We start from the raw sequence: 27,368 nt of genomic DNA, 5'->3' as shown, positions 1-27,368 counted from the left end.
AACTATAAAATTAGCTAAGTTGTTCGAAATTGTAGGCTATGGTGATCTAACTGATACTGCATACATTAAATACTGATTAAGATACTATATAGCGAAATTAATTCAGCGCCAGCCTGATAACCTATCTTCACTAATTGCTTAGGCAGAAAATAAGTCTGCTCCATACCACTAATATTTATTTCTGGATGGCCGTGAGCGACTGCTTTGAAATTTGTCCAAATACTGTTGGAGTATCAAAATTATCAATCGTGCCACCTTCAACGCTGCGTAGGCTAGGCACTGAAATTTAGCATTGTGGGCCATAAGAGTCAGAGCTTTATGAGATCCGGTAGTAGTCTACTAACAAAACTCAATATTTGCAAAAATATATACCTGCCATGCTTCCAGTCGCTAAAGCACTTGTGTTGATTGATTTTTAAATTTGTTGTCGTATGTATTCTTGTATGTTGGTATTTCTACACTTTAGTTAAGCTAATACTTTGAAGCAACATAAAAGTACTCACTGATACTTTCTAAGTTATAGTGTATTTATAACATCATTTATCGATAATTGGAACTTCATACTACTCAAGTATACCTAGCCATTATAAAATGATCTTTTGCTAGAAGAGCTACAAATAATAATATTTGGATAATTTATCGCTAACAGACTATTTTAGTTTAAGTAAGTACTACGCAACTAATATTATTAATATCCTGTAGAAACAGTAAGCATTTCAACTATTTAACTATAATGATCGTCTCTACCATAATTGTCCTGATATGAAATAATTGCATACTTTAAAAAGTTTGACTTTATTAGTAACGTGTTACCACATGCTTAAATAGCTACTCACTAATTCTTCACATGACAGCATGGAGTTTAAACTGCTAAAATAATTTGTAACATAATTTCTGTATAATTCCATCATGAGAATACTCAGATTCCGTCATTAGCAATCCAAGTATATTTAAGATATAAAATAATTTGCAATTGATATGCTACTATTGCTAGCTGAATATAGCTGCTTGAGCATATTATTGTGATAGTAACTCTGTCATCATGCATGTTCCAATTATAATATTCTGGAGATAATATTTTCATATAAGTTTAAACACCTTTAGAGATTTATAATGTAATCTACGCAAATTAATTATCACTAGTAAAGCTAATTAAGAATGTACGAAGTTTCAGAATGATACTCTAGTGTGTGATAGACTGACAGCTACCTTGCTGATAGAATGGTAGAACATGCGCTTTGAGAATATAAAGAACCGTAGAGTAATACCATGATTGTGTTAAACTGACTATCTGTTATTATTATGGCCCTCTTTAAAAAATTACTCAATATGGTGGTATTCAGCCAATAAAATTGTCATTGCAATGTGTATCTTAACTGTTCTTTCAATTTTAGCGTATAGTTTCACTCTTTCTATGATTAGAATTTGCATGGGTATATTTTCATATATAGGCTATTTTTGTTAAAATTAGGTTCTAAGCATATTATATTCATTCTGATGATCTACCCCAAAATTATTATAAAATAATTTATAAGTTTATCCCTATTATATGTATACTATATCTTCTCATCATGTTTATTTATAATATAAATTAAATTTCTCATTGTTGAAGTCGGCCGACCAGGCCGATATCAGAATACGTATGTTTAGACCTCTTTACATACCAGAAAGCTCCACCTGCAATTAGTCCAACTACAACCAAAACTGCTATTACAATACCAGTTATGGCACCTCCAGAAAGGAAGTTTTAAGACCCAATGGAGGGATCGAAGCAAAAATTGCCAACGGCGGTCGCACCTACAGCGCACTCTGAGCACTACCCGTTGATGAGTTTGTAGCCAGGCATACAGGACTCGCAGGTGCTCATGTTACCATCTTTACATTCTTGGCAGTTTACAGCACCTTCGCATTTGCAAGCAGTTATTTGCTCATAGTCATCGTCGCACTCAACCGCTTTGCCGCCAATACAGGCTTTGCCATTCGTTAGAGCTGGGGTGCAATCTTTTTCGCACGTCTATTTGATGCTCATCGTGTACGAATCCGCGCAGATGCTGCATTTCTCGATGCTTTCGTAGCAGATTTTACACGACTTTTCGCATTTCGTGCAGACCCTGTCCACCATCAAATAGCCGTCGGCGCACTCCGTGCAGGTGTTGCTAGCTGACATTTTGTAGCCGGCGATGCAGGTGCCGCAAGTGCCGGATTTAGCAATTGTGCAGGTTGCGCAGTTAGCTGCCCCAGAGCATTCGCACTGCGCGGTAGTGTTCATTTCGCACGACTAGCAGGCCCCGTTGATGCCGAAATAGCCGTCTTTACAGAGATTGCACACGTTCTTGTTTCCAGTGCAATCTGCGCATCCTGCAGAGCACGCGGTGCATGAGCTGCCATCTAAAGCAAAGCCAGGAGTGCAGCTTTTGCAGTTATTTACGTTACCCTCGCAGCTCGTGCAGTTAATTGAGCAGGTTTTGCAGGTGCCTAGGCATATTTGGTTGGTGGCGCAGACAGCGTCGCCCGGGTTGCATTCCCGCTCGCATTTCCCTCCAACGATCTTATAACTAGTTTTGCACGTATTGCAGATATTCTTATCAGCAGAGCAGATCTTGCAGTTAGCGTCTTCGCAGGTTACACACTTGCCGCCTTCAACACTAAACCCATCCTGGCAGGCCGTGCACGCGACTGCTGATGTGCAGTTTGTGCATTTATCCGAGCAAGCGGTGCAGGTGCTCTTTCCACTGACGTCAGATTTGAAAAATCCACCCAGGCAGTCTATGCAAGGGGTGACCGCCTTGGGGTCAAAGTTCCCGACGCAGCTTTTGCATTTGTCTGCATTTGGTGTGCAGGTGGCGCAGTTCACCGCGTTCCCGCAGAGGCACTCGGAGCCGTTCTCGCGACATTCCTCACATTTATTATTATTAGGAGCGAAGTTATTTCTGCATTTTTCGCAAGTTTTGGCATCCACTGAGCAGGTTTGACAGTTGTCCACACCACACTTAACGCACTTATCGCCAATATTGACGTAATTCAGTGCGCAGAGCGTGCAGGAACCGTTCTTGTCACTTACGTAGCCAAGTAGGCAATCTCCGCATTTTTATTCGTCTTCTGTTGAGCACGTGTCGCAGTTAACGACAACACCGCAGTTGCAGGAAATACCATCGCCTTTGACACACTGCTGACACTATTATTTGTCATCTAAGAACATATTGTGCTTACATTTTGTGCATTAAGACTTGTTGGCAGAACACTGGGCGCAGCTGGGGGTGGTACAAGGCTCGCATGTGAAATTATCCTTAGAATCCTTCTTGAAGTATCCCTCGCTGCAGGTATCGCACTCGCCTACTTTAATTGAAGCGAAACCATGCATGCAGGTGAGACATTTCGTCTTTTTATTAGTATCGCAGGTCCCGCAATTCTTGGCAATTCCACACGTACAGGCAATATTCTGACCACCATAACAAAGTTCGCACTTCTAACTTTATAAGAAATTGCCATTTTGGCAGGTCAGGCATTTGTTTGCATCCATGCAAGTTTCGCATTAGTTTCTGCAAAGGGTGCACTCCTTTCCATTTGTAATATTTTGCTCAAAATATTTAGGTTCGCACTTAGAGCAGGGTGGGCTTGCGGTTGTATCATAATGTTCCTTGCAAGTAGCGCACGCATTAGTATTATTAAGGTTACATGTCGTACAATTGAGGGAGTTGCCGCACGGGCAGATCTGAGTCGTTTCAGCCAAACACTTAGTGCAGGTATTTCCACTTAAAATAAAACCATCGTTACAGGCCGTGCACGTGGTCTTTGTGCCTGAGCACTCTCTGCAGGTATTATCACACTCAACACAGATATTTTCATCCTTAATAGCTATTGAAACGTATCCTGGGAGGCAGCCTTCGCATGGTGTTGAGCTACTTATATCGTACCCCTCTTGGCAGCTTGCACATTATTTCATGTTGGATGGATTGCAATCTAAACAGTGTTTCGATGTACCGCATACGCAATCATCTTCTTGATCTTCATCGCCTAGGCAAACTTCGCATACTCCAAGAGTGTCGTAGAAGCCATCTTTGCATCCATCACATGTTTGCTCAGGACCAGTACATTACTCGCAATCTTTATGACATTCGCGACAGTAGTTATCATAAGACAGGTATTCTCCCTGTTTGCAGCTCGTACAGTGGTTGACAACTGCGTTTAAACCTGCACAGGTCACGCAGTCCTCTTTACACTTAGCGCACGGCATTTCTACTATATTCTATTCTTAAGCACGGTCTGTGCAAAAATATCCTTGTGCACAGTTAATGCTACCTTACTTACAGGTTCCTGGAGTTTCTGCCATTTTATAAAGATGTAATTTCCTGTATTCTATTATTATGTTGTATTATTTGATAACGGTTTCTACTTTTTAACAATACATAAATAATTTACAGTATATTGATATTATCTCAAAAATAAATTAATTATGCGCAAATATATAAAACATAATTATTTGTGAAATGCAAATTTCAAATATATTATTATTAACACATTAATACAAAAGTTATAGTTAAAATTTTACTGGTTGTTTTTATAACTTAATATTAATGTATTATGTAAGTATTCAAAAATGTCTAATTCGAATTATTATACTAAATATAAATTAAATATTGTTTATTGTATATCTTACGAAGTTTACCCATAAGTCTTGATGTCTTGCAAGTAAATACGGTTGGCAAGGTCTTACTAACAAATTTAACACAAAAACAGATTCAGCATACGGATGCAGATACCAGTTAATGATGCTACAAAATAATGTCCAACAGACTTCGCTCAATTTAAATTTGCTTTCGCTTGCCTAATGCAAAATGATATCTTATTATCAAGCATTTATATAGATATAGATGTATTACTATATGAAACTTTTACTGTTCCGCAAGGTACCTGTCCATGTGGCTTGACCAGCTTATATTTTTATTAACCATATTACGTCTCTGCGATATTAATATACTCTGAACATATATATGAATATATTTAATGTTACTATACATAAAACACTACTATGCGAATGACAATTGAATTAATTATTCGCAATCTCCATATTTAGATACATTATACTATAATATTCTAAAATTACGCTTAGCGCCACCTGATTAAATTTTATATTTCTAGAAAACTCGTTTATCGCATTTTAACTATCACAATACTAACTTATTATCCATTTAACTATATCTCTATATTCCCAATAATCAGATACCATATTCTACTAATTACAAGAAGACGAACTCTAAAATTGTAATATATCTGATCTGATCAAACTTGCACAATTTGGAACTTTCACAGTGATTTGCCGTTATGATATTTTCGTTGCAATTCTCACTATATTTTTGTGGGTTAAACTGGTTAAATCAAATTTAGTGCAAATGCCATGAAACAAGGAGAATGTCTGATAAAATCATCTTGTATAGTTTGCAGTACAATTTAGGAATGGTAAATTGGACGTTTTCAGATTGTAGAGATTTTGCTGCAATATTAACTGTTACTTTTGAGACATACTTGATTGTCTTAAAAATATGTTTATATTAGCAAGAATATTGAGTAAAGTAATATTATAATAACTTGTAATGATTAAGGTTAATTGCAGTGCAATGTCTTACTTTACAACAGGTGTAGATAATCTAGATATGTTAAATCGTATTAACTATATTATATTAATATTCTATTTTAGTATTTGATGTTATTTTGAATAGCTAGTTATCTATAGAAGGATCACCTTGAAGATTCAGATACCTATTAAGGTACGACTAATGCTTCGCTCAACAAGACGTAGAACATGAACTGTTAATCAACTGATAAATTATTCCTCTTACCATTATACTATCATGATACAATCCTGTTATTTAGATAATATAGACTGCCCATGGAAGTATTATTTTAAGTCAACATTATCGTATACACAATGAAGTTTAGCTCTCCTAAAATAAATTGTTTCTATTTAGTTTTTCTAAATCATTTAGTAGGAAGTCACCAACCAAGAAGAATAAAACTGTGTTTATAGCTTTTCGATAGGGTGTCCGTATTTCATATTTGCGGATAAGAATAATGAAATTCCGATGTGTTTTTTGAAACCATAAATGATCTTTTACTCTATTTTGATGGTGACTTACTTCTGCAGGGTTATCGCTAAATGTAAAATAATGATTCCCCTACATATGGTACTTGCCATGTACAGATCACTAGATGATGATTGGATATATATTAGTATAGTTATATGCGTGTTAGTCACGGTTGGTGTAACTGTCGGTTTTCTGGTTTATATGTTCATTGTCAAGAAAAAGCAACGATCAATTTAAAATCTCCAATATCCAACGCTCTACAACTACAATATCTAGCTAACTGATAATGATTCAACTAAAGTATTGGCAAAAAAAATAAATGATAATAACTTTATTGTATATATTTATTTTATTTTTACCATGCTTAATAATCTTTCTCCTACTTAGGTTACCAAAAAAGTATAATCAATAATTAGTTTGGTGCTTAATATCAGAAAACGTTGTTAATATTATTATTGTGGAGTCTTTCCACAAGTACAGAACTGCATTAACACCTTTATTTGCATTCAGGCTTCTGCTCGCAAGATCTAATTCTCGTTAAACCATGGAAGCTTAAATCAATTGGTCGGATTGGTGTTAATAAGTCTCCAGCAATACTTGGAATAATACTATAGTACAATATGCTTTATTCAGTACATATATAAAATACCAAATTTAAGTATATCTATATAAAAACATTTACGGTAGTAAATATGACAAGGTAGAAGTAAAAGTTTAATATCGCTTCTATCTTGTCCAATGTACTACAAATCTGTTTATGATAATTTTGAATTAGATCATCCAAGTAAATACCATACACTTAGAAGTTAATTTTAACAAAAGTAACACTGTCTACGAAAATATAGAACATTAAAAACAACTTTGTTTCAAAAATGAGTTTTGCTGGGGAATACACAAATAGTGAAAATAAATACATTGCTAACACTTACTGCCCAGCTACCGGTACAGAAGTAGTAGATTGCATTACATGCGAAGGCGGTAAAATATCTTCCGGTCAAGGCTGTAATTGTGCAGTAGATGCACCAACATCAACTTGTGCATTATCTACTGCGGATAAATGTTCCAAATGCTTAGATGGAAATCTCTTAACTTCTGATCCAAAATTTTTAGTATCTGATGGAAATTGCGCTACCTGCTACTCTGCAGCAAAACAATATACCTCCTACAAAGAGGGTTTTGTTTTCAATATAAGTGCTAAAAATTGTTAAGCATCAGGTTCTGAGTTAAAAGATTACTCAAAGTGTAATCTTTGGTATTGCGACCTATGTGCCAAACATTGCAAGCCTTGCGCCCTTAGCTGCTCAATGTGCATATCTGCTGAATTTTGCATCGTATGCAGAACAACTGATAACAACAATGTTCTAACTATCGATGGAAAATGCACTAAATAATGTAAAAATTTTCCTTCGAATAAATATTGTCTTGATGGTGTTGCCACAGATTGTGCTGCCGATGCGACTTCGGAATGTTCATGTAGCAGTTAATTGGGATGTGCAACTTTTAGTGCCGATAAAACTGGCTGCAGTATTTGTCTCAAAATTTTTGCGATGAATGTATAATGAAAATGCACATACTATGCATAAGGTCATATGCATTTTGCTGGTCAATGCATCAAACCTACTACCAGCGAATCTAGCAACAAACTAGGGGGAGGTGCGATTGTCGGCATAGTTATCAGTGCTTTAATGGTAGTTGGTGGATGGATGACTTACTATTTCATTATGACGGTTAGGAAATGATATTTATTATTAATAGTTTTTTAGTTAAATTCAATACGGTTATAGTATATAAATATTCAATAAATATAAAAATGTTAAAATTAGAATTATAAAATTAAAAAAAACCAATATAACGATGTATTAAATATAATTATTTGCAATTTTAATTATAAACATATTTTAGAAATTCTAAAATATAGCGTATATTCTATAATATTTAATAACAGTAAGTTACAGAGTTTTTAAATTAGCCATTATTACTCGAAAATAATAGTATTTTTTTGTTTTTATCATAATATAACATAAGTTATATATTACTTTAATGTATATGTAGATAAACTAAAAATATACCAACAACTGTTTAACATATATTGTGGAATCGCTTTTATCAAATGGTCGAACCAGGAAAGTGTACAACAGATAGTAATAAATGCTTAGCTAATACTTTTTGCCCAGCTACGACCGAAACTGCGGCCGATTGCAAACCATGCACTTAGATTTCTACGTCAGATACGTATAGTTGTAATTGTACTGATAACACTGCTTCAAATGGATGTTAATTGTGTGCAGGTGGAAAATGTACTAAGTGCACCGAAGAATAATTTTTAGATAATACTGGAAAATGTGGATCGTGCTCTACAGATTGTTTAACTTGCGAATCTACTGAAGATAAATGTACTTCTTGCAATAAAGGGAAGATATTGAATAAAAGTACCAATAAATGTGAAGATGCTTGTTAAACTAATTAATAATGTTCAGGTAAGGGTATAGGATACTGCGACTTATCTGTTAAGTATTGCAAGCCTTGTGCCCTGAATTGCTCACTGTGCATATCTTCTGAATTTTGCGCCACATGCGAACCAAGTAGTATGAATAATGTCTTAACTATCGAAGGGAAATGCACTAAATAGTGTAATGGTCTTACTTAGGATAAATATTGTCTTGATGGTGTTGCCACGGATTGTGCTGCCGATGCGACTTCGGAATGTGCATGTAGTAATTAATAGGGATGTGCTACCTGTAACACAGAGAACTCTGGATGCGATTTATGTCTAGCTGGATATGTCAAGGCTAGTGATGATAAATGCACAGACTGTGCTAAAGGCTATGAAAAATTTGGTGAACTATGTATATCTTAATCTATACTTCCTGGTGCCAACAAATTAAGTGGTGGTGCAATAACTGGTATAGTAATAGGCGGTTTGGCCGTAATAAGTGCTGCTGCTGGTGGATTAGGTTATTACTTCATAAGGAAAGCAAAGAAGTGATGTAACAAATAAATTTAAAACCTAGTAAAATAAAAATTACTATATGTAGTTTTACTACTCCAGGTTTCTTCGAATCTACTATTTTTCTTAAAATTTTATGATAAAAGCATTTAGATTATTAAAACAATAGTTGGGAGTTCCATCCAACATGGTAATTCTGCAATATTTGGAAATCGAAATTTAAAAAAAAACACATTGCTATAAAAATTATTACATGATCAAGCAACCCGCACACACCCGCGATCTCTTTAGAGATTGGGGGCGGGGTTGGTCGCCCCAGCACCGAATTTTAGTTAATTAGCATCATCGCCCAAACCCAAACCCAATATATATATATCAAAAAATAGGAAAGAATGTAACCCAAAAAAAATACATTATGTAATACATATTTTTTTAACATATACAAAAATGGAATTCAATTACAACAGGATCTTAACAGAGAATATAAATGCAGTAAAGAGAAATCTTTACATCCCATAATTATCAAATATGAAATCAAATCAATATAAATTATAACTTTACCAACTTGAAATTCTTAATTAAAAATAAATAGAATAGCAAAAGATAATTTATCAAATGATCAAGTTAAAATATTAAAATAATAATCAAATAAATCAAATCGATTAAAACACAATAACATGCCAATAATATTAATTTGGATAAATACAATGAACTCGAAAGATCATTCAAACATATGAATATTATATAAAACGAAATAAATAACGCAATCTAAAAATAATAAAGTAGTAAGCACCCAGTCTAAACCCCGGAAAGTAGTATAACCCATTTTCAAAATTTCAAAAGTTAAGTCAGAAAATCAACAATACAAAAGAAATTATAGAAAGACAAGAAATACATTCCAAGCATTTAGGAAGACCAGAACAAAGAAGAGAATATAAAGGAACGACCACACAAAGCATAGAGAACATTATAAAATAAATAAAGAAAATCGAAAGATACAAATATATCAAAATTATTATTTCCAAAGAAAAGATACCATTTTTTACTTATAACAAATGAGCATCAACTATAACTTGATTCTCAACAATAGAATCGGCATAAAATAGACTTGGCACTATTGTGTATCCATAAAATGATAAATATAAAAAGATTCTTAAACGGTTTTAAACGCTATAATCAAAACTAAACAAAATATATATGGATAACTTATCAGAAGATAAAACTAAGTAAGTAAAGAAATAAATACAACAAATATATAGAAGCAATTTCAAAAAGATAGATTACAATTAATTTGAAATACCTTACGATTGTATAAATATATTAGACAATAAAGTGAAAACCAATATACAAAAGATTAAAAACGAAACATATAGATTCGACAACCAATTCATTAAGTAAAGATGGTACACCGAAAAGGTTAGTTAACTAAGAGCTTAAAATATTAAATATGAATAAATGAAATCATAACGTAAAACAAGAATTCAAAAAGGATTAGAACCTAGAATGTTAAATAAGCTTAATAATGAAATAGATAAGATATCAAAGTTACAAGGTATAGCAGAAATAGAAGAATTCAAAATTAATTATGATAAATATACTAACGAAAACGATACCATACTTGAGACCATAAGGAAGGATTTCAAATTGGATCAGATGGATTTAAAATACATTAACTCCTTTGAAGACTTTCAAAATAACTTTAACAGTAAGATTCCCTTTGAAATCATAACGGATGCACCTTACCTTGGTCTATATTACGGCAAGTCTAATTATTAAGTCACATATGCATTTGCATATATTAGATATATTAAATAAAACGGTAACATCATTCCTATAGGATTCATAATTTAAAATTAGATGTCAAGTCTATTAGAATCAATATTTGAAGAAGTGATGGACAATGGAGAGAAGTACTTTAATAAAGATGTTAAAAATATAGATGTAATGCTTTTTTAAAATATTGGTGTCATAAACGTATAGGTCATTTCTCCAGAATAAATAGTATTAAAAATATTTAAAGATAAGGATGAGTTTTATGTATCAGAAGTAGATCCTTAATATGGCGAAGGTTACTAAATAGGATTGATATGTAGAAATGTAGGTCATGGATATTTAGAAAACGCAACACTAGAGTAAAAATTTAAAGGGTCTATATTCTTTGTCAAAAATAATGACCACAACTGTCTATACGCGGCCATCATTGCAGAATTCATCAAGAAATCAAAAACAGTTGATAAGAAACATATCTTTTAGTTAGGAGCGAAACCATATGCAATGACCACAATAGCATTTGATGCAGGTAAGGCTTTACAAACGTATTTAGATAAGCCCTTAGACAAAGCTAAAGCTATAAACTAATACTTATAATACTTTACGCATATGCTTATAAATGAAATCAACAAAGATGCAGAGGAGTTAGCAGATACAGAGATACTAATAAGAGCAGAAAGGTATTTGAATATAAAGATAAGAGTAGCAGAAGTTAATAAAGTAAATGACTTGTATCCAAATTCAGAAATGGATCTTTTATTAGTTTTATGCAATGGACATTACAATGTCATAATGGATTTTAAACAATGAATAAATACAATGAACCCAATGCACAAGGAATATATTTATTGCTATCAACACCAAAACCTATTCCATAAGAAGAACCAATGTTATGAATGTACACAAGCAGAAGAAGTGGCTACTAAGTATTATTGTACGTTTTGCAACTACAGTCATGTAAGATACAAAGACAACAAAAGTTATTAATGTTAAAACTGTAAAACATAGCTCCATAACACACCTGATAGCAAATGCTTAGAACGACATTAAAAGAAATGCGAGAAGTTTTCACCATGCAGTCATTGTAATACGACACACAACTCATCACGCAAATGTAAAACGTAAATTGAATATGAAGGATAGTACTTCAAATAAGGAAACCTTTATGATGAATAGAAATCATTTCTAACTTGGGATATAGAAAGCCTATTCGAGAATCTCAATGAAAATGATGATAACTATTCAAAGTATTCAATGAAACACATCCCATTTTTAGTAATATGGATTATAAACATACACGATAAGGAAACAAACACATATGAAGAGATGGATCACTTTTATGATAACGCACTTAGATTAAAAGAACCAGGCAACTACATCACTTCAACAGACGATTTGCTAATCAAATTTATAAGGCACATGGAACCAATAACTAAGAAATATAAGATAAAAGACTTCTATGCACACAATGCAGCAGCATATGACAAATACTTATTATTAGCAGCTATAATGAAAGTGAAAGAGCAATTCGAATTCGAAACATTGATTTCAAACAACTAGCTATTGAATTTGAAAATAAATGGAATGTCGTTTAAGGATTCATTTAGACTCATAACTTCACCATTAGCAAAACTAAATAAGGAATTGGCCCTTGGACTTGAAGTTGGAAAACAACTATAGTCATACACGTTCTTAACAAAAGATATATTTGATTTGTATATTTAAAACGGAGGGAGTCTTAAATCAATAAGTGAATTAGTAAAAGAAGGCATTCTATAACAGAAACACTTTGATAAGCTAAGCTTGGATGAGTTCAATTAATATGCTAGCTACTATGATCACTTAGACTTCATTGATTAGTATATTAATTATTGTATTCAAGATAGCTCATTTTAAGCAAAGCTCTTGTGAAATGGGTAGAAGTATCACTAAAGGAATAGGGTGTCAACAGGCTCAACTATTTAACAGCATCAGCAATGCCAATGAACCTATTCACACACCACTGCAATACAAAGATATAAATAGGTTATCACGATCTAAAACATAACAAATCGAAATGCGAGTATCGCTTAGCGCATCTAACTTTGAATGATAGTGGAATGATAAATACACTTTTAGGAACCAAGTTTACCAAGATAACAAATGTACTCTACAATCAACGATTCTTAGATACAAGATACAATATTGATATAGTATTCCATGGTGACACGGATGGCGCAACTAAGAAGTATGGATTAGAATTGGATGGAGTGTTCTATCATGGGTTAAAGGAATTAAAGCAAACATATAAGTATTATAAAGTAATGCAAGAAAGGAAGAGGCAGCATAAAACGAAGGGATTACGCTTAAAAGATAGAATGAATGAAGGAGTATTTGAAGACATCTTTCATGTAGCAGACGTTGAGTTTATTAAATTTAAATAGCACAGCGATATCAAGATAGAGATACCTCCGTAATACAACATAAGCAATAGATCGATATTACAAGGAGGAAGAACTGAATGCTACACTCATTGTAGAGAAATCGATAGACCAAACAAAAAGCTGTACGGAATTGGCTTCACATCGGTTTACCCTTCAGTCATGGTATTTGGAAACTTACCTTTAAGAGATTTGATTGTTGGAACACAAGCAGGATGCTCAACGTATACCAAAAGTATTGATTCAAAAGATATTGCAAAGCATAAGTTTAAATTTGATTAAGCCTATATTGATAACTTAATTGAATACGTTAGGAGCATACCAAGGAAGATTACAGCAGAGTAAAGACTTCAATACTACTTAGCTGGATACGATAAGAAGGAAAGAGTAATATAAATCAAATGTTAGATGTTACCACCAAGGGATTTAAAGTTCCCAGTGTTAGGATGTCATATTTGTAACAAGTTGCTATTTCCCTTATGTAGAACATGCACATAATAGCAATGTTTAAATGTTAACAATCATGATAAATGTAAGCACAACCTCGAATAAAGATATCTTTATGGGTTTTGGCATGAGATTGAATTGATAAATGCTTTATACGAAGGTTATACGTTCAGGGAGATATGCGAGATACATACGTACTAAATAACAAGTTTTAATGATAAGAAATATGATGGAAATAATTACATTAATTCATAGATGTTCAACAAGACATTGCACTCAGATCAAGATGGTTATAAGGATGAAGCTGTACTAAAGCAATTAGCAAATGATTGTAAGTTTGATTATAAGTATGATAGTGGCATAGCATATATAAAACAGAAAGGAGAGTAGAAATATAGACTAATAGTAGTATGTAATACGTACTAAAAGTATATATCTTGAGAAATATATTTTTTAAAAATTCAAGCCTTTTAAGGTAGCAACGCGATCATGAAAAGGATTGCATATTTTGAAAAGTGAATTTTTTCATTTTACATGGTTAGTACTGGTTACATACTACTATATATATGAAGAATTGCACTAAGAGTATAGAATATTAAGTGTTATATTAAACGTAAAACTGCTTTGCAATCTGTCATTCAGTTAATGCACAAACCGGAAGAGTGTAAGGTAAAATAATTCCTAAATTCAAAATAACTACTAAGAAAGTACAAACAGAAACAGGTTTAACCTACCATCCATTAAACTAATAGGCAACATAGAATCGCTTAGAAAGAATACTTAGTAACTGCTTTTATAAATCAGCTATAATTTATATTAATTTATAAGAGTAAACTTAACTTTATTAGACTGTTTCTAGTACTATTAGCTTTTCTATCCGGGAATGCTACATTGCTAATTTTATAAAATATTACGATTCGACGACCCTCTTTTACTAAAGTGGCACAGTTAGCGAAACATTACTAGCTAGAATTTAAGCGAACGATCATGGCGTTAATTTAAATAATGAGAAGTTTGTATTACACTGTTCAAAAGTTGTAAAAACTTCTAATTAACTTAATCTTGACAGGTTACCCACAAGGCAGCCTTTTATAACAACTATTATGGACTTCTTAGTTGAATATGACAAAGAGTCTAATCCTAAGAAAGACAGTATAGAATAATAATAAAAATACCTAGAGGAAAACAATTATGAAGCTATTCGAAAGACGATGACGAATTATTATAGATATTTTGGAGGAATTAGACGTTCTTAAAAAGTAAAAATAATAGGAGTAAGTATTGCATGACCGTAGAGTATAAAATTTAGCTAATATATTCTAACGCTAGGAGGAGGAACACTAAATAATTTTATACACAAAAGAAATGCTCAGCAAATTATGGGTTACACATGTAATAGTAAAACATCTTAATAATTCTGATGTGTAATATTAAGTATCAGTAGGATTCGATAAGAAAGCTATTATTTATAAATAAGATCCTTATATTGCTAAAGTATTAGAAGACCACACATGTTTAATAAGAGATAACGTTATATAAGAAAGAAGGGGTAATACATCATATTATTTTAGAAAAGATCTAGCATCGATTTGTAATTCATTTTTTAAGTCCCGGTGGGAACTATAAAGTTAAATATATTGTAATAGTTACTGAGAAAGCAGATCTTAAGCATGTTTAAGAATAGGAAAGGAATTCAACAATAGTTACACATAGGAAGTAAATTAAACAAGAGTATGGTTTAATATAAGTACTAGATAAAGTATAATATTAATATTACTAAGATACTGCAGACTCATTAAAAATAAACAACACAATTATTATAACCGGTTTATAAATACATAGACGAGGATCAATTAATTATTATATTATAAATGGTAAAATGAGAGCGTAACCATAATTGAAGTAGTTAATCGAAGAGTTCCACATTTTATAAGATAATACTAGTAGTAAATACTACAGAGTAAAAGTGTGCCTCTTGTCAACTTCAGTTTCAAAACATTCAAATCCTTTTAATGTACGCGCTGCTACCATAATCATGACTTCCCTTTTTTAGAATTGGAGATGACGAAATCATACTTTATCTACGGGTCACTTACTACTTATGCAAATTCTTGTTTAAATTTGGTTTCGACTTCTAAAATATAGTTTCATAAAAATAGTAATGGAAAAATACCTTTAGAGACTTTAAGAATTTGTACTGTGTATTTTGACATTCAGTAAGTTTACAAATAATATATATATATATATATATATATATATATATATATATATATGAAAAATGGATTTAATACATATTAAACTTAACTGTTGCTTTATAGTTAAAATTTTAATCTTTAATTATTAATCAAATTGGATAGAAGTTATTCTAGAAAAATCTATTCTTATTTATATGGAATATTTGCTCATAATTTAGTAGCAGCGTATCATTTATTAAAATTGACCTACGGTTAGCGAAGCAGTTTCAGCCTTAACTGCCGCTGTGCAATTTATATAATACCAAGTAACTCAGTTCCATCACTAAATTTACTATTTTGTCCATGAATTGATCAATATCAACCATCAATAAAAGAGCAAAATATAACTAATCTGTCATTCGATATATTGCACCTCCTAAAATTTTTACTTCCATCTGCACTTTAATTTGATACAGCATACTAGGAATTATGTTCAGTTCTGAAATACTCAGCTGGTCTAGAATACCGTTAATCCGTTGAAACTGCGCAAATTTAAGATCAACCTCTGAACTCAAGGGTGAGTAATAGTGAATTTTTAAATTGTATCATTGCATAGCAGCATTGGATCTGGTCGTGGTAGACGAAGCTTTGGACTTTTTCATGTACCAGAAGACACCGCCACCGATAGCAGCGACTACCACAATAACTGCGATGACTATACCTGCAATGGCACCACCAGAGATTTTGTTGCTAGATTTTTCGGCTTCAGGTTATAAAAGTATGCAGAATTAGTCCAGAGGCGTACTAACTAGGTCTTTGCACGAACTGCAAACAGAATTCTCAAACTTATACGCAACAAGGCAGCTGCCACAAGCTTATGGCGTTGACTTATCACATTCAAAGCAGTTTGTCGCGTCACCGCACTTGCAACCAGTAATTTGACCTTCAACGCCGCAATCAACCGCCTTTCCATCAACGCATGCTTCGCTCTCTTTTATGGACTCGCATTTTACCTCACAGGTCTGATTTATGCTCATTACATAAGCTTCCGCACATGCAGTGCACGTGTTGGCGTCTTTCTCACATTTGGAGCATTTTTCGCCGCATTTACCGCATTTTTCACCATCCATGAAGTAGCCGTCGGCGCAAAGATTGCAGGCACCGTCAGTACCAGCCTTGTAACCGGCAATGCACGACTTACATTTGCTGGCATCGGTAGAATCGCACGTGGAGCAGTTGATCAGCTCGCCGCATTTGCACTGGGTTTCCATGTTTTCCGTGCAGGCAGTACAAACATTTGTATTCAAGATATTGCCATTTTTGCATTCTGTGCATACCGTTGAGTCCATTGCGCAAGCTGCGCAGTTTTCAGTACAAGCTACGCACGTGGTCAAGTCTTTGATTCCGAATTCAGGGAGGCAGGTTTTGCAGGTTGTGACGGCCACCTCGCACGTTGCGCAGTTGCTGGTGCAGTCCTTGCAGGTGGTGTCGCAGATTTGGTTGGCGCTGCAGTCGGCATTGGTAGAGCAGTTTTTGATGCACGCACCTTCGCTTAGAGCTGAGCCTTCATCACACTCTGTGCAGACATCAGAATTTGCAGCGCATACGACACAGTTCGCAGAGCACTTTTCGCATATTTTCTCTTTGATCCCAGAACCAACGGGACAGCTCGTGCAGTCCTTCGCGGAATTTTCACAGTTTTCGCAATTCGCGTCGCAGGCTTCGCAGGTTTTAGCTCCTTCGGTACCGCTCTCGAAGAACTTGGCCTTGCATTTCGAGCAAGGAATATCCGCAGAAAAGTCATAGTTACCGTTGCAGCTAGCGCAAGATTTCATGTTATCAGTAGCGCAGGTTGCGCAGTTGACTGCGGTACCGCACGCGCAAGCAATCAGTTAATTATCTTAACATGCCGTGCAGATATTCTCAGAAATGAAATTGCCATTCGCGCAGACGGCGCATTTGGTTGGATCAGTAGAATTGCAAGTCGAGCAGTTAGTAGATTCTCCGCAGGTGCACTTCATGGTTTCTCCTGAAACGCAGGCGGAACAAGTAGTGTCAGCTAAAGAATTACCGTTTGTGCAGGTTAAACATGCGCTGTCCGCACTTCCTGTGCAGGTGGCGCATTTCGCATCACAGGCGGTGCAAGTGGTAGGAGGAGTTTCACCTGAAGGGAAAAATGCATCATTGCACTCTGTGCATACGTTTTTAACTGGGTCCTTGAAACCATTGATGCAGGTCGTGCAGGTGGTAGCAGTAGTTTCGCAATTTTCACATGGGGAATCACAGGCGGTGCAAGTATAGGTCGTATCTGAACCATCACCAACAGTGACAAGACAGAAGAATTTGGCTTCACAGGCTGTTAAAGTGTCAACAGTACACACGTTTGACATTTTTACAGAAGTGGAGTAGAGTGACAATTAGTAAATATTGAAGAATATAGCGAAGTAATTACTTCCTTTTACAGTAAAAATATAAAGATATAATTATATTGGTTCAGCGTATATATTAATAGATTTGTATAAAGATTTTGTAATGTGGGAAAATATGATTTATAAAATATTGTAAAAGTTAATAGCTGTCGATTTTTCTTGCTAAAATAATCTATAATATATGTTAATATATTAGCATCAGTTAAGTAAAATTAGAGAAGAAAAAATTTATTATCATAAATTATTGTAGGAAGAATAAGTTTATCGAAAAATATATGTTTTTAATTTATTAGAAAACATAAATAATTTTAATGTTAATTGGTATAAATCGTAAAGTATTATTTAATAATAAAGATTTTCGATCGGGAATACTTTACATGCAAAAGTAATTATTTTATAATAATTATTAGTATATTGTGCGAACTATCAACGAAAAATGTAGACTAAAACATATATTTTTAATTCAAACAAAATAACAGGTAACAACTAATCATTTGCCGCCTTTAGTGATTACAGTGATAAAAGGTTGAATTAAGCCATATTTTAAATGCATAATCTGTTAAAAATGTACCATTAAAAACAGGCTATTTTGTCTCTACAACTAGACTAAGGGACGTTTAATAAACTATAAATGGTTATCAATCGTTAATTTAAAGTTCACATACAAGAATACTTGTAAAAATGTTTAAATATTATCCATATCAGTGTTTACATATATAAATTTATATATAATAATAAGTTATATTATTCTGTTCCACTGGAATTTTAAACACATATTACATAATATCACTTCCTGAACACCCACAACCCGCTCTCATCAAAATACTACACGAATTCAACACCGTTTTATATTGAAAGCTGTGCCATGTAGGATGCCCGTTCGGTAGTATTGCTACCCTCCGCGGCGATGTTGCTGAGCGTGCAGATGCAGGCATTAGGGACGTTCACGGTCACCTGACCTGGTTGTATCATGATGATTGTATCAAGATCGTCGGGAAGCTCCTTAACGGTCAAGGGATCAATGAATTCCACGGATCCATGCTCTGAGCTGAGCTTTAACATCACTTTATCAGACTTCTGGATGGCGTGCAGGGCTGGCTACGTCTGGAACGACGAGCTAAAACGCGAAGGTAGCTGCGGCTCCGCGAACGAGTCGTGAATTTGGAGCTCTCTAAGGAGCTCTTTTGCAGGTTGTTTGTAAGGCACCAGGCGGACCAGCAGGTTATCAAATAATGATTTTGGCTCCAACTGCGCGTCTGTTTTCTAGGTAGCGAAACTTGACATTGAGGGTTTCACGCCGAATGTGGGAATTGAGCGAGAAATAGGTTAGGCCGCCAGTGTAGAATTTCCGGTATTAAGCTGGATGGTGTTACCTCTTGCAGTGGGTTGTGGGGCAAATGCGGAGGTTGGCTGTGCTGAAAAGTTGAACGCCATTCAATTTTTGAAGTGATTGGAGTGAAAATTATATTAATTAAATTAAATGATATAATAGTATATTTATAGTTTAAAATGGAGCGAACTAAAATTATACATAAATTCATATAGAATAAACAGTTGACATTTGAAAATTAAACACAATAGAAAATCCTATATACAGAATTTTATTGATTGTACTCTTTTCCGTTTGAAAAATGAAGCGCTTGAAACAACAGATGGTGAACAGTCGATCATTGTAGCTAATTAAATCTAGTTAAATGACTGATTTTAACTTTATATAGGATAGTTTTGGAGGAATTCTTATTCCTGTGATTTCTTGCTAGTAGCTTTAATTATTTGATTTAGACATAGGAAGCGACTCTACAATAGAATAAGTTTGGACGCCTAATGATGTTACTTATGCATTTACAGATGGTTCTGAGGATTTTGAGTGCGGTGATTGAAGTTTAATTTATTTTACAATGTTTTATAGTGGAAATTTAGGAAAAGAATCGTTTTATTACTATTAATTACTGTATATTATCCATTAAAATATGTTATCAATTACTATTAAATATTAAGCTAACAAAGGATATAAATATAGAAGATATTGAAGCAGCCTAATAATGACAATCGATTAAAAATAATATTTTTATTTGTTTTTCACATAAAAGTAAATCTTAAAAAATAACAATTACAAAGCTAGTAAATATAGATAGATACAGAAAGATTACTCAGGAATTAATTACAATCGATTTTTTATAATTAGGAGATAAATATAAATTAATTAGTAATAGTTAAGCTACTTGTTCATTAGTATTATTCTTATTTATAGTTTTAATGTGTTAGTATTACTAAAATTTTAAGATTTTTAAAGTAAATAATTTTAAAAGATCTTTTAGAAACAAATATAGAATTTTTAATTATATGAATTAATAATATATTTTTTTAATAATTTTATGATGAAAAAACAAGACTAAGATGTTCAGCGCTAAATATCTACCAATTAATATCGATATATTCTTTTAAATTTGTTTATCTAATATTATATTATTTATAATACTAGTATGTATCATAACATTTTTATTATTACATAACTTTTTCACTATGTTAAATCTAATTAATACTATAACAATGAAGTAAATGATATACAATACAATCACACTAAAAAGAAAAACGAATTACAATATAAATAAAATAAACTTTTTATAATTTTTTAAAAGATTAATTGAAGAAATTAGTGAATTGTGCAATCTCTACAAATATCAAAGAATTTATTAACTTGAATAATAACATAATAATATCGTTTTATAATAGAATGAAAGATAATAACACATTATATAAGTAATATTATTTGACTTTATATTTATATTGTTATATAATATAGAAATAAAGATTAATATTTTAAAATCGATTTTTATATATTTGTGAAAAAATTCGTAAATTTATTCTGTATAATAGTGCTGATACTATATTTAATTAATTTTCATTAACTCAAATATAAAAGTCAACATGAAGTCAAATTGGAAAACATCTAACATCATTAATTTTACTATATTATAATGTATAAATAATCTTATTATTTATACAAACCTTCATATTATAGTGATAATACAATATACTAGAGATGTACTAACCGATTAAAATAGTTTTAATCAAAAATCGAATACTTTAGCCCATTTTATGCAGGATTAATATAAATTTACCACAAATTAATTATTGACAAAGAACTTACTAGCTTTAAGTATATTTTATATTATCATAGTATAACTCTAAATTAGCTGACTATTAGCAGCTTAACATTTATTAATTATATGTACACTTGAATTTCTGATAAATAAACAAGGTTCCTAGATTATTCTAGCATTAACAATTTTAAACATCTTCTTAGCAGAATAAATTTATTGAATATAGTTTTGATATTATTTTCTAATATAATACCTAAATTAACTATATTAAGCTTATATAATCATTTTTCTATTTAACAAAATAAAATCTTTGCGGTCTAAATAATATATTCTCAAAATTTTAGTAACCAATCCCTAATTTACTAAATCATACATTATACTCATAATAATTACTATCTTTATATTTTAAGCTAAGAAATACAAGCAAAACATTCAGTATACACACATAAATTATATTTTTTGCATTTGTAACAGAAAATTATTTTATTCTTTATTACAGCTTGTTTATTCTATTTTTATCATTTATTAACCTTTACACGCTTCTAAAACGGCTAAAAGACTAATTTATGCAATATAATGAGTTCTTACTTCCATTACTTTAAACACAGAAACGCTATTACTCAATACACCTAAAAATGACACAATTTACCCATCTCCATCCCCCATTACCAACATTTCATCTACTACGGTTTTACTTTACATCAATTTTTTTAACAGTCAATCTCATTATTATACGCCCGCCGCACCTTTTCCGCGGAAACTCGAGCAAAAACGCTCATTTTAGCCTGCACACGCCTAGAAACTTCCCAAAAATCAACACATCGCCTTTCTAAGCCCTCAAATCTCTTTCCACTAAACTGAACCATTTTTCGTCATTTTAGCACTAAAAATACGCAAAATCGCTAATAACCTGATTAGCATATATCGAATTTCTCTGAATTTCGCCCCCCACCAAAACCCTGCGTGAACTGGCACCGCCAAATTTTACGGACGCGAAATTGCGATTTGCTGGAAAGGACTGGAATTTCGCGATGAGGCGGTGCTCGCAGGATTATAAGAATTCGGGTTTCTGCACACTAAAATTCGGCTCTAATTGTGTCATTTTCAGCTGCTGTTTGTCTGAATACGTTTCAGTGAGTTCGCTTCAAGTTTTTGACATGATATAAGGGGGTGGTGGTTTTGCAGGTGCTATTTATATGTGATAATTAGGCGTTTTGGTAATTTTCTTGCTTGCCAGGTTTGCTTCAGGTTGTGCGGATAAATTAATCAAGGAAGTGGAACGGGGTAAGAAATTGGGCATGAGGCTGCAAATGCAGCTTGCGCGATGTATGGATAGGAATTTGTGCAGAATTTATGGTATATGGAGCGGGTGGCATCGATAAGGCATCGCTGGATGTGTTTTTAGGTGTAGATGGGGTAAGTATATTTAACGGGCAGGTAAATAGCCGTGAAGGGCGTTACGTGAAAATGGGGACCGAGAGATGAGCAGTTGTGTGTTTTTTATTGGTGTTGGAGTGGGGTTTTGTGTGGAGTGTTTTTGTGTGCATACGGTGAACTGGGAAGTTTTTCTTGGAATGTTTTCCAGCGTTTTAGGTTTGGCCGGGTTGGTAGTGATTTTTTGTGAGCTAGATGCGCCCACAAGGTGATAACTTTTGATAGAAATATTCGCATTCAACCATCTTGTGGGAATGATGGTTATTGTTAGAACCAAGAAAGTTGTCATATAGCCTAGGGGCCTTAAGGATCGTTCATACCTATTTTTGCAGTATTTGCATGTTTTGTTCTTCGAAATTTATACTCTATACTATGAATAAGTAAAATGTCACTGGATATCGTGAGCTAAATCATTACAGGCAACACGATAAAGCTTAACTGCTATACTAAGTACGCACCAGATGTATAAATTTTTTACTATTATACTTTACCTCCCTGTATACAGTACTCTACTATGTCGTACTAGTGGCTAGTCGATATGGACAATATCCTAGTATTAAGAATTTTAGAAAACACTTCTATTTACAAAATGCTATTATTTTTCATATAGTATCCAATATATAGTTTTAAAATGAATGGCGAAACAAGCTACGAATAAAGCGGGTTAGTCAGACGACTCTGTTGCTTGCAAAAATAAGAGCCTATCTTCATTAGTACTTGCTGAATGCTGCATTATCAGTATTTCTAGTTGCACCGACTAAACTTTAAGATGGAATAAAGTTTGTATAGATCTTCGATTGAGAGTATATATTTACTGTTGTTTAGATACAATATAATGTTATTTTGGAATAACTTGTTCATTGTGTTTAACAAGATATAATATAAAGATTCTTCTAAATTTATTAACGAAATTTTAGTTATGTAAATCTATATCCAGTTAAGGATGATATTTATTTAATTATGTAATTAAGAAATATTATTAAATTTATAGTAGAGTAAGTGTGATTACAGCGATGCTAGGTTTATTTAAAGGTAACATAAAAATTTAAAATCTATTTGAGAGAAATGTACAACAATGTTTTAACTTTAAAACCAGTTTTATTAACACGCCTAAGCTGATAATGTTCACAATATAGTAAACAATTTTCTACTTAACATCCTCTGGTGTGAATCAATTTATTGTGCCTTTTGAGGGGAAGTCTCCCATCTGCAGCGGGACCATTCACAAATTGCATGGTCACAGGTAAACAATTATAATCTAATTAATTTTAGTACCGGTAGGATCTAACTTCTTACACATCTATAAATGCTACCAATAAAATATTTCATTCCTGTATGCCAGCAGACCCTTCAACAGACACCGATGTCTTCTTTTTCTGCCTCATAAACCAGAATACCCCGCCACCTATCGCACTAGCAACAATCAAAACTGCAATTACAATGCCGGCAATAGCTCCGCCAGAAAGGTTATTTTTAGACTTATTACCAGAGAGAAAGCAAAAAGCACCAACAGCTTCAGCTCCCTCAGTGCACCCAGTGCAGACCTCTTCCGCAAGCTAGTATCCTGGCATGCAGGACTCACATTTTTTGCTATCAGTCCCGTTGCATTTGAAGCAGTTTACCGCAGTGTCGCATTTGCATGCGACGGTCTAACTATCACTCCCACACGCCACTACTTACTCCCTAACGCAAACGTTGCCATCAGTAACAGCATCAGTGCAGTCTTTTTCGCATGTCTGGTTTATGCTCATCGTGTGCCCAGTAGTACAAGTATCACACCTTTCCCCGTCACCTGAGCAGCTCTTGCAGACGTCACCGCATTTGGAGCACAAGTTTTAGCTCATGAAAAAGCCTTCCGAGCACTCGTTGCAAGAACCCAAATTCGACTTCTTGAGCCCAGTGATGCAATTTTCACATTTTGTAGCGTCTGCAGCCTAGCAGGTTGCGCAGTTTACGGCTAAATCGCATTCGCACTGCTACACGGTGTTGCTGGCGCAGGTCGTGCAAGTACCATCCTTCAGGAAAAAGTTGGGCTTGCACAGCCGGCAGACTGCTTTATTCCCGTCGCAATTGGCGCAGTTATCTCCGCATTTAGCACAGGAGGTGCCTTCCAAAATGTAGCCTGAAAGGCAGCTTTTGCACTCGCTAAGCGTATTCTTGCAGGAAGCGCAGTTGTCAGTGCAGGTTTTGCAGGTCGTTTGACAAATTTCAGTAGAGCTGCAATCGAAATCTGTTGAGCAGTTTTTGACGCAATTGTTGCCTATAAGGTCAAATCCGTATCTGCAGGCGATGCAGGTGTCCTTATCATCTGTACAGTTCGCGCAGTTTTAGGCTGTACACTTTTCGCACTTGTTATTCTCAACAGCGAAGCCACCATAACAAAGTGTACACGTGGTCGCAGAAGAGCAGGTGATGCAGTTAGCTGAGCAGGCTTTGCAGGTTTTTGGGTTCGTCGTCGTATCCTCGAAAAATGTTGGCTTGCAGGTCGAGCAGGGCGTGTCAGCATCTTGGTTGTAGTTTCCGTTGCAGGTGGCGCATGTAGTGTTGTCGGTGGCGCAGGTGGCGCAATTCGCAGCATCCGTGCATACACAGGGCTTCATCTGAGCAATTTCGCAAGGAACGCAAGTGGAACCGGCCAAAACGTAGCCATTGGCGCAGGTCTGGCATTCGGTGGCAGAAGTGCAGGTGAGGCAGGTGGCAGGGCATGCTGTACAGGTTTTTGGAACGGTGGTACTCTCAAAAAAACCGGTGTTGCAGGTAGAGCAGGGTGTAGCAGCATCTTAATTGTAATTTCCATTGCAGGTGGCACACTTCGTCTTATCGCTGGCGCAGGTGGTGCAATTAAGGGCGGCTGTGCACATGCAGGGCTTCAACTGATTGGCAGTACATGTTTTGCATGTATTATTCTCTAAAAAGTTATCGTTTTGGCAGACAGAACAGGTGGTTGCAGTAGTGATACAGACTTTACATTTGGAGTCACATGATGAACATTTTTTGTCATCAACAAACTGACCTTCTGCGCAAGTGGCGCACACAGTGTCTTATAAGGTGGTACCTGAGCAAGTAAGGCAACCGACAGTGCATGTAATGCATACTTTTTCAGTAGTAGTTCCTGTTGGGCAATAATTTCCTTCATTGCAATTATTTTGGCTATCAGTACAGGTTCCGGACATTTTTAGTTAATGAAATTTTACGATAAGTGCTTTAATTCATAAATAATTAGGATTAAATAGTTTCGCTTTTTGTGATAAGCGGTTAACTTGGATTAACTACTCTAAAATTAATAATATAAAATCATAAAAACACTAAAAAATAGTTCTTCATTTATATCGATGATAACTTCATATACTGTTAATTTTTATATTTTTTAAAAGTTAAATAATACGTAAAATTATAAGTAATACATATATTTTATTACAATAATGTTTGTCATATATTTTATTTGTTTATTTATTATTAATCATGATTTGTTATTAATATTATGTAATAAGTTTATGTATTAAATATATAAATATAACTATTATTTTATATTTTTATTTATTTATTATGCTTATTATAGTATTATTTATCTATGGTGATTTTTAATAATAAACTATTTTATATAAATATATATATTAAATATAATAACAATATATATTATTAAAAGCAATATTTATACCTAAACCGATAATAGAATCAAGATATCATACGATTATTATGTGTATACAGATATATTTAAATATTTAAATTTAATAATGTAAAGTTTTTTAAATTTACAATTTAGTTCTCTATTGAATCGAGGTATGTATGCTGTTTAGGTTTTAACTATAATTTAAGATGTTTATAATCAAATATGAATTTCATTAGAAGCGTAGATTTCATTATATTTGAAATAATTTTTATTTGTAATCAATCATTTTATATGATGATAAATTTTAATAAAATATATAAGTATTACAAATATATCGTTAGAATTTACGCATATGCTTTGCAGTCAAAGCTTATTCGATGAATGGTAGATTTGTTATAATATTTAAAGCGAATATATATTATGTGAGATTACTTATACCAAATATGTATTATCATTAAATATTATCAAACAGTAACATTTATTTCAAACATTCATCTGTTTTAATGTTAATATATTAATATTTGTAAATCATAACACTAGTTATCTTGATAACTTACAATTTAAAATTTATATCAATACGTTACAAATATTAGTTATTATAATCCTCATTCAACAATATTTGTTCTACACTAAATAAGTACAATAAATATCCTTTTAAGGAAATGGAAATTACTATTATTTTTAATTTAGATAATTGTAAAAATAGTTTGTTTTGGTTAATAAATAATTAAATCATTATCATAAACCATTTAATTTCATATTTAATTAATAAATTACATAACTAAAATATATTATAATATATAATTTAAGTAATATATAATAATTGTGCTTCATATATTATTATATTCACTTTAATAAGCTAGTTTCTATTATTAAGATTTAATTTTTCAATAATTTATTATTCTAGAATTAAGTAACTAGTACTAACAGCATGCACCCGTAGTCTCTAG

The 27,368-nt window shown here is 33.2% G+C and overlaps 15 protein-coding genes across 15 annotated transcripts; 8 read left to right on the top strand and 7 right to left on the bottom strand. All coding sequences in view use genetic code 6, as the record gives it.

The window, feature by feature from the left end:
• Nucleotides 1–185: 185 nt before the first annotated feature.
• On the top strand, nt 186–506 carry SS50377_21690 (uncharacterized protein; the record flags this gene model as incomplete). Its single annotated transcript, XM_067905597.1, has 1 exon — nt 186–506. One exon carries the CDS (start codon nt 186–188, stop codon nt 504–506), a length of 321 nt encoding a protein of 106 aa, XP_067766914.1.
• A 664-nt stretch (nt 507–1,170) lies between these two features.
• SS50377_21689 (uncharacterized protein) lies at nt 1,171–1,482 on the bottom strand (the record flags this gene model as incomplete). Its single annotated transcript, XM_067905596.1, has 1 exon — nt 1,171–1,482. One exon carries the CDS (start codon nt 1,480–1,482, stop codon nt 1,171–1,173), a length of 312 nt encoding a protein of 103 aa, XP_067766913.1.
• Nucleotides 1,483–1,600: 118 nt separating this feature from the next.
• On the bottom strand, nt 1,601–4,330 carry SS50377_21688 (Cysteine-rich membrane protein 2; the record flags this gene model as incomplete). The annotated part of the gene is made up of 1 exon (XM_067905595.1): nt 1,601–4,330. One exon carries the CDS (start codon nt 4,328–4,330, stop codon nt 1,601–1,603), a length of 2,730 nt encoding a protein of 909 aa, XP_067766912.1.
• A 1,482-nt stretch (nt 4,331–5,812) lies between these two features.
• On the bottom strand, nt 5,813–6,445 carry SS50377_21687 (uncharacterized protein; the record flags this gene model as incomplete). Its single annotated transcript, XM_067905594.1, has 1 exon — nt 5,813–6,445. The coding sequence occupies one exon, from the start codon at nt 6,443–6,445 to the stop codon at nt 5,813–5,815; it is 633 nt and encodes a 210-aa protein (XP_067766911.1).
• Nucleotides 6,446–6,955: 510 nt separating this feature from the next.
• Nucleotides 6,956–7,645, top strand: SS50377_21686 (Cysteine-rich protein; the record flags this gene model as incomplete). Its single annotated transcript, XM_067905593.1, has 1 exon — nt 6,956–7,645. The coding sequence occupies one exon, from the start codon at nt 6,956–6,958 to the stop codon at nt 7,643–7,645; it is 690 nt and encodes a 229-aa protein (XP_067766910.1).
• Nucleotides 7,646–8,193: 548 nt separating this feature from the next.
• Nucleotides 8,194–9,069, top strand: SS50377_21685 (Cysteine-rich membrane protein 1; the record flags this gene model as incomplete). The annotated part of the gene is made up of 1 exon (XM_067905592.1): nt 8,194–9,069. The coding sequence occupies one exon, from the start codon at nt 8,194–8,196 to the stop codon at nt 9,067–9,069; it is 876 nt and encodes a 291-aa protein (XP_067766909.1).
• A 1,158-nt stretch (nt 9,070–10,227) lies between these two features.
• Nucleotides 10,228–11,610, top strand: SS50377_21684 (uncharacterized protein; the record flags this gene model as incomplete). The annotated part of the gene is made up of 1 exon (XM_067905591.1): nt 10,228–11,610. The coding sequence occupies one exon, from the start codon at nt 10,228–10,230 to the stop codon at nt 11,608–11,610; it is 1,383 nt and encodes a 460-aa protein (XP_067766908.1).
• A 9-nt stretch (nt 11,611–11,619) lies between these two features.
• On the top strand, nt 11,620–12,711 carry SS50377_21683 (uncharacterized protein; the record flags this gene model as incomplete). The annotated part of the gene is made up of 1 exon (XM_067905590.1): nt 11,620–12,711. One exon carries the CDS (start codon nt 11,620–11,622, stop codon nt 12,709–12,711), a length of 1,092 nt encoding a protein of 363 aa, XP_067766907.1.
• Nucleotides 12,712–12,776: 65 nt separating this feature from the next.
• SS50377_21682 (uncharacterized protein) lies at nt 12,777–14,108 on the top strand (the record flags this gene model as incomplete). The annotated part of the gene is made up of 1 exon (XM_067905589.1): nt 12,777–14,108. The coding sequence occupies one exon, from the start codon at nt 12,777–12,779 to the stop codon at nt 14,106–14,108; it is 1,332 nt and encodes a 443-aa protein (XP_067766906.1).
• Nucleotides 14,109–14,233: 125 nt separating this feature from the next.
• SS50377_21681 (uncharacterized protein) lies at nt 14,234–14,956 on the top strand (the record flags this gene model as incomplete). Its single annotated transcript, XM_067905588.1, has 1 exon — nt 14,234–14,956. One exon carries the CDS (start codon nt 14,234–14,236, stop codon nt 14,954–14,956), a length of 723 nt encoding a protein of 240 aa, XP_067766905.1.
• A 1,490-nt stretch (nt 14,957–16,446) lies between these two features.
• SS50377_21680 (Cysteine-rich membrane protein 2) lies at nt 16,447–18,231 on the bottom strand (the record flags this gene model as incomplete). Its single annotated transcript, XM_067905587.1, has 1 exon — nt 16,447–18,231. One exon carries the CDS (start codon nt 18,229–18,231, stop codon nt 16,447–16,449), a length of 1,785 nt encoding a protein of 594 aa, XP_067766904.1.
• Nucleotides 18,232–19,056: 825 nt separating this feature from the next.
• On the bottom strand, nt 19,057–19,704 carry SS50377_21679 (uncharacterized protein; the record flags this gene model as incomplete). Its single annotated transcript, XM_067905586.1, has 1 exon — nt 19,057–19,704. One exon carries the CDS (start codon nt 19,702–19,704, stop codon nt 19,057–19,059), a length of 648 nt encoding a protein of 215 aa, XP_067766903.1.
• A 197-nt stretch (nt 19,705–19,901) lies between these two features.
• Nucleotides 19,902–20,150, top strand: SS50377_21678 (uncharacterized protein; the record flags this gene model as incomplete). The annotated part of the gene is made up of 1 exon (XM_067905585.1): nt 19,902–20,150. One exon carries the CDS (start codon nt 19,902–19,904, stop codon nt 20,148–20,150), a length of 249 nt encoding a protein of 82 aa, XP_067766902.1.
• Nucleotides 20,151–23,196: 3,046 nt separating this feature from the next.
• On the bottom strand, nt 23,197–23,541 carry SS50377_21677 (uncharacterized protein; the record flags this gene model as incomplete). Its single annotated transcript, XM_067905584.1, has 1 exon — nt 23,197–23,541. The coding sequence occupies one exon, from the start codon at nt 23,539–23,541 to the stop codon at nt 23,197–23,199; it is 345 nt and encodes a 114-aa protein (XP_067766901.1).
• A 592-nt stretch (nt 23,542–24,133) lies between these two features.
• On the bottom strand, nt 24,134–25,981 carry SS50377_21676 (Cysteine-rich membrane protein 2; the record flags this gene model as incomplete). Its single annotated transcript, XM_067905583.1, has 1 exon — nt 24,134–25,981. The coding sequence occupies one exon, from the start codon at nt 25,979–25,981 to the stop codon at nt 24,134–24,136; it is 1,848 nt and encodes a 615-aa protein (XP_067766900.1).
• Nucleotides 25,982–27,368: the final 1,387 nt, after the last annotated feature.

The sequence above is a fragment of the Spironucleus salmonicida genome, chromosome 2 (genome assembly GCF_000497125.1).
Source record: "Spironucleus salmonicida strain ATCC 50377 chromosome 2, whole genome shotgun sequence".
Lineage (NCBI taxonomy): Eukaryota > Fornicata > Diplomonadida > Hexamitidae > Spironucleus > Spironucleus salmonicida.
Note: the sequence above shows the minus strand (reverse complement) of the source record. Positions and strands in the feature narration are given on the sequence as shown.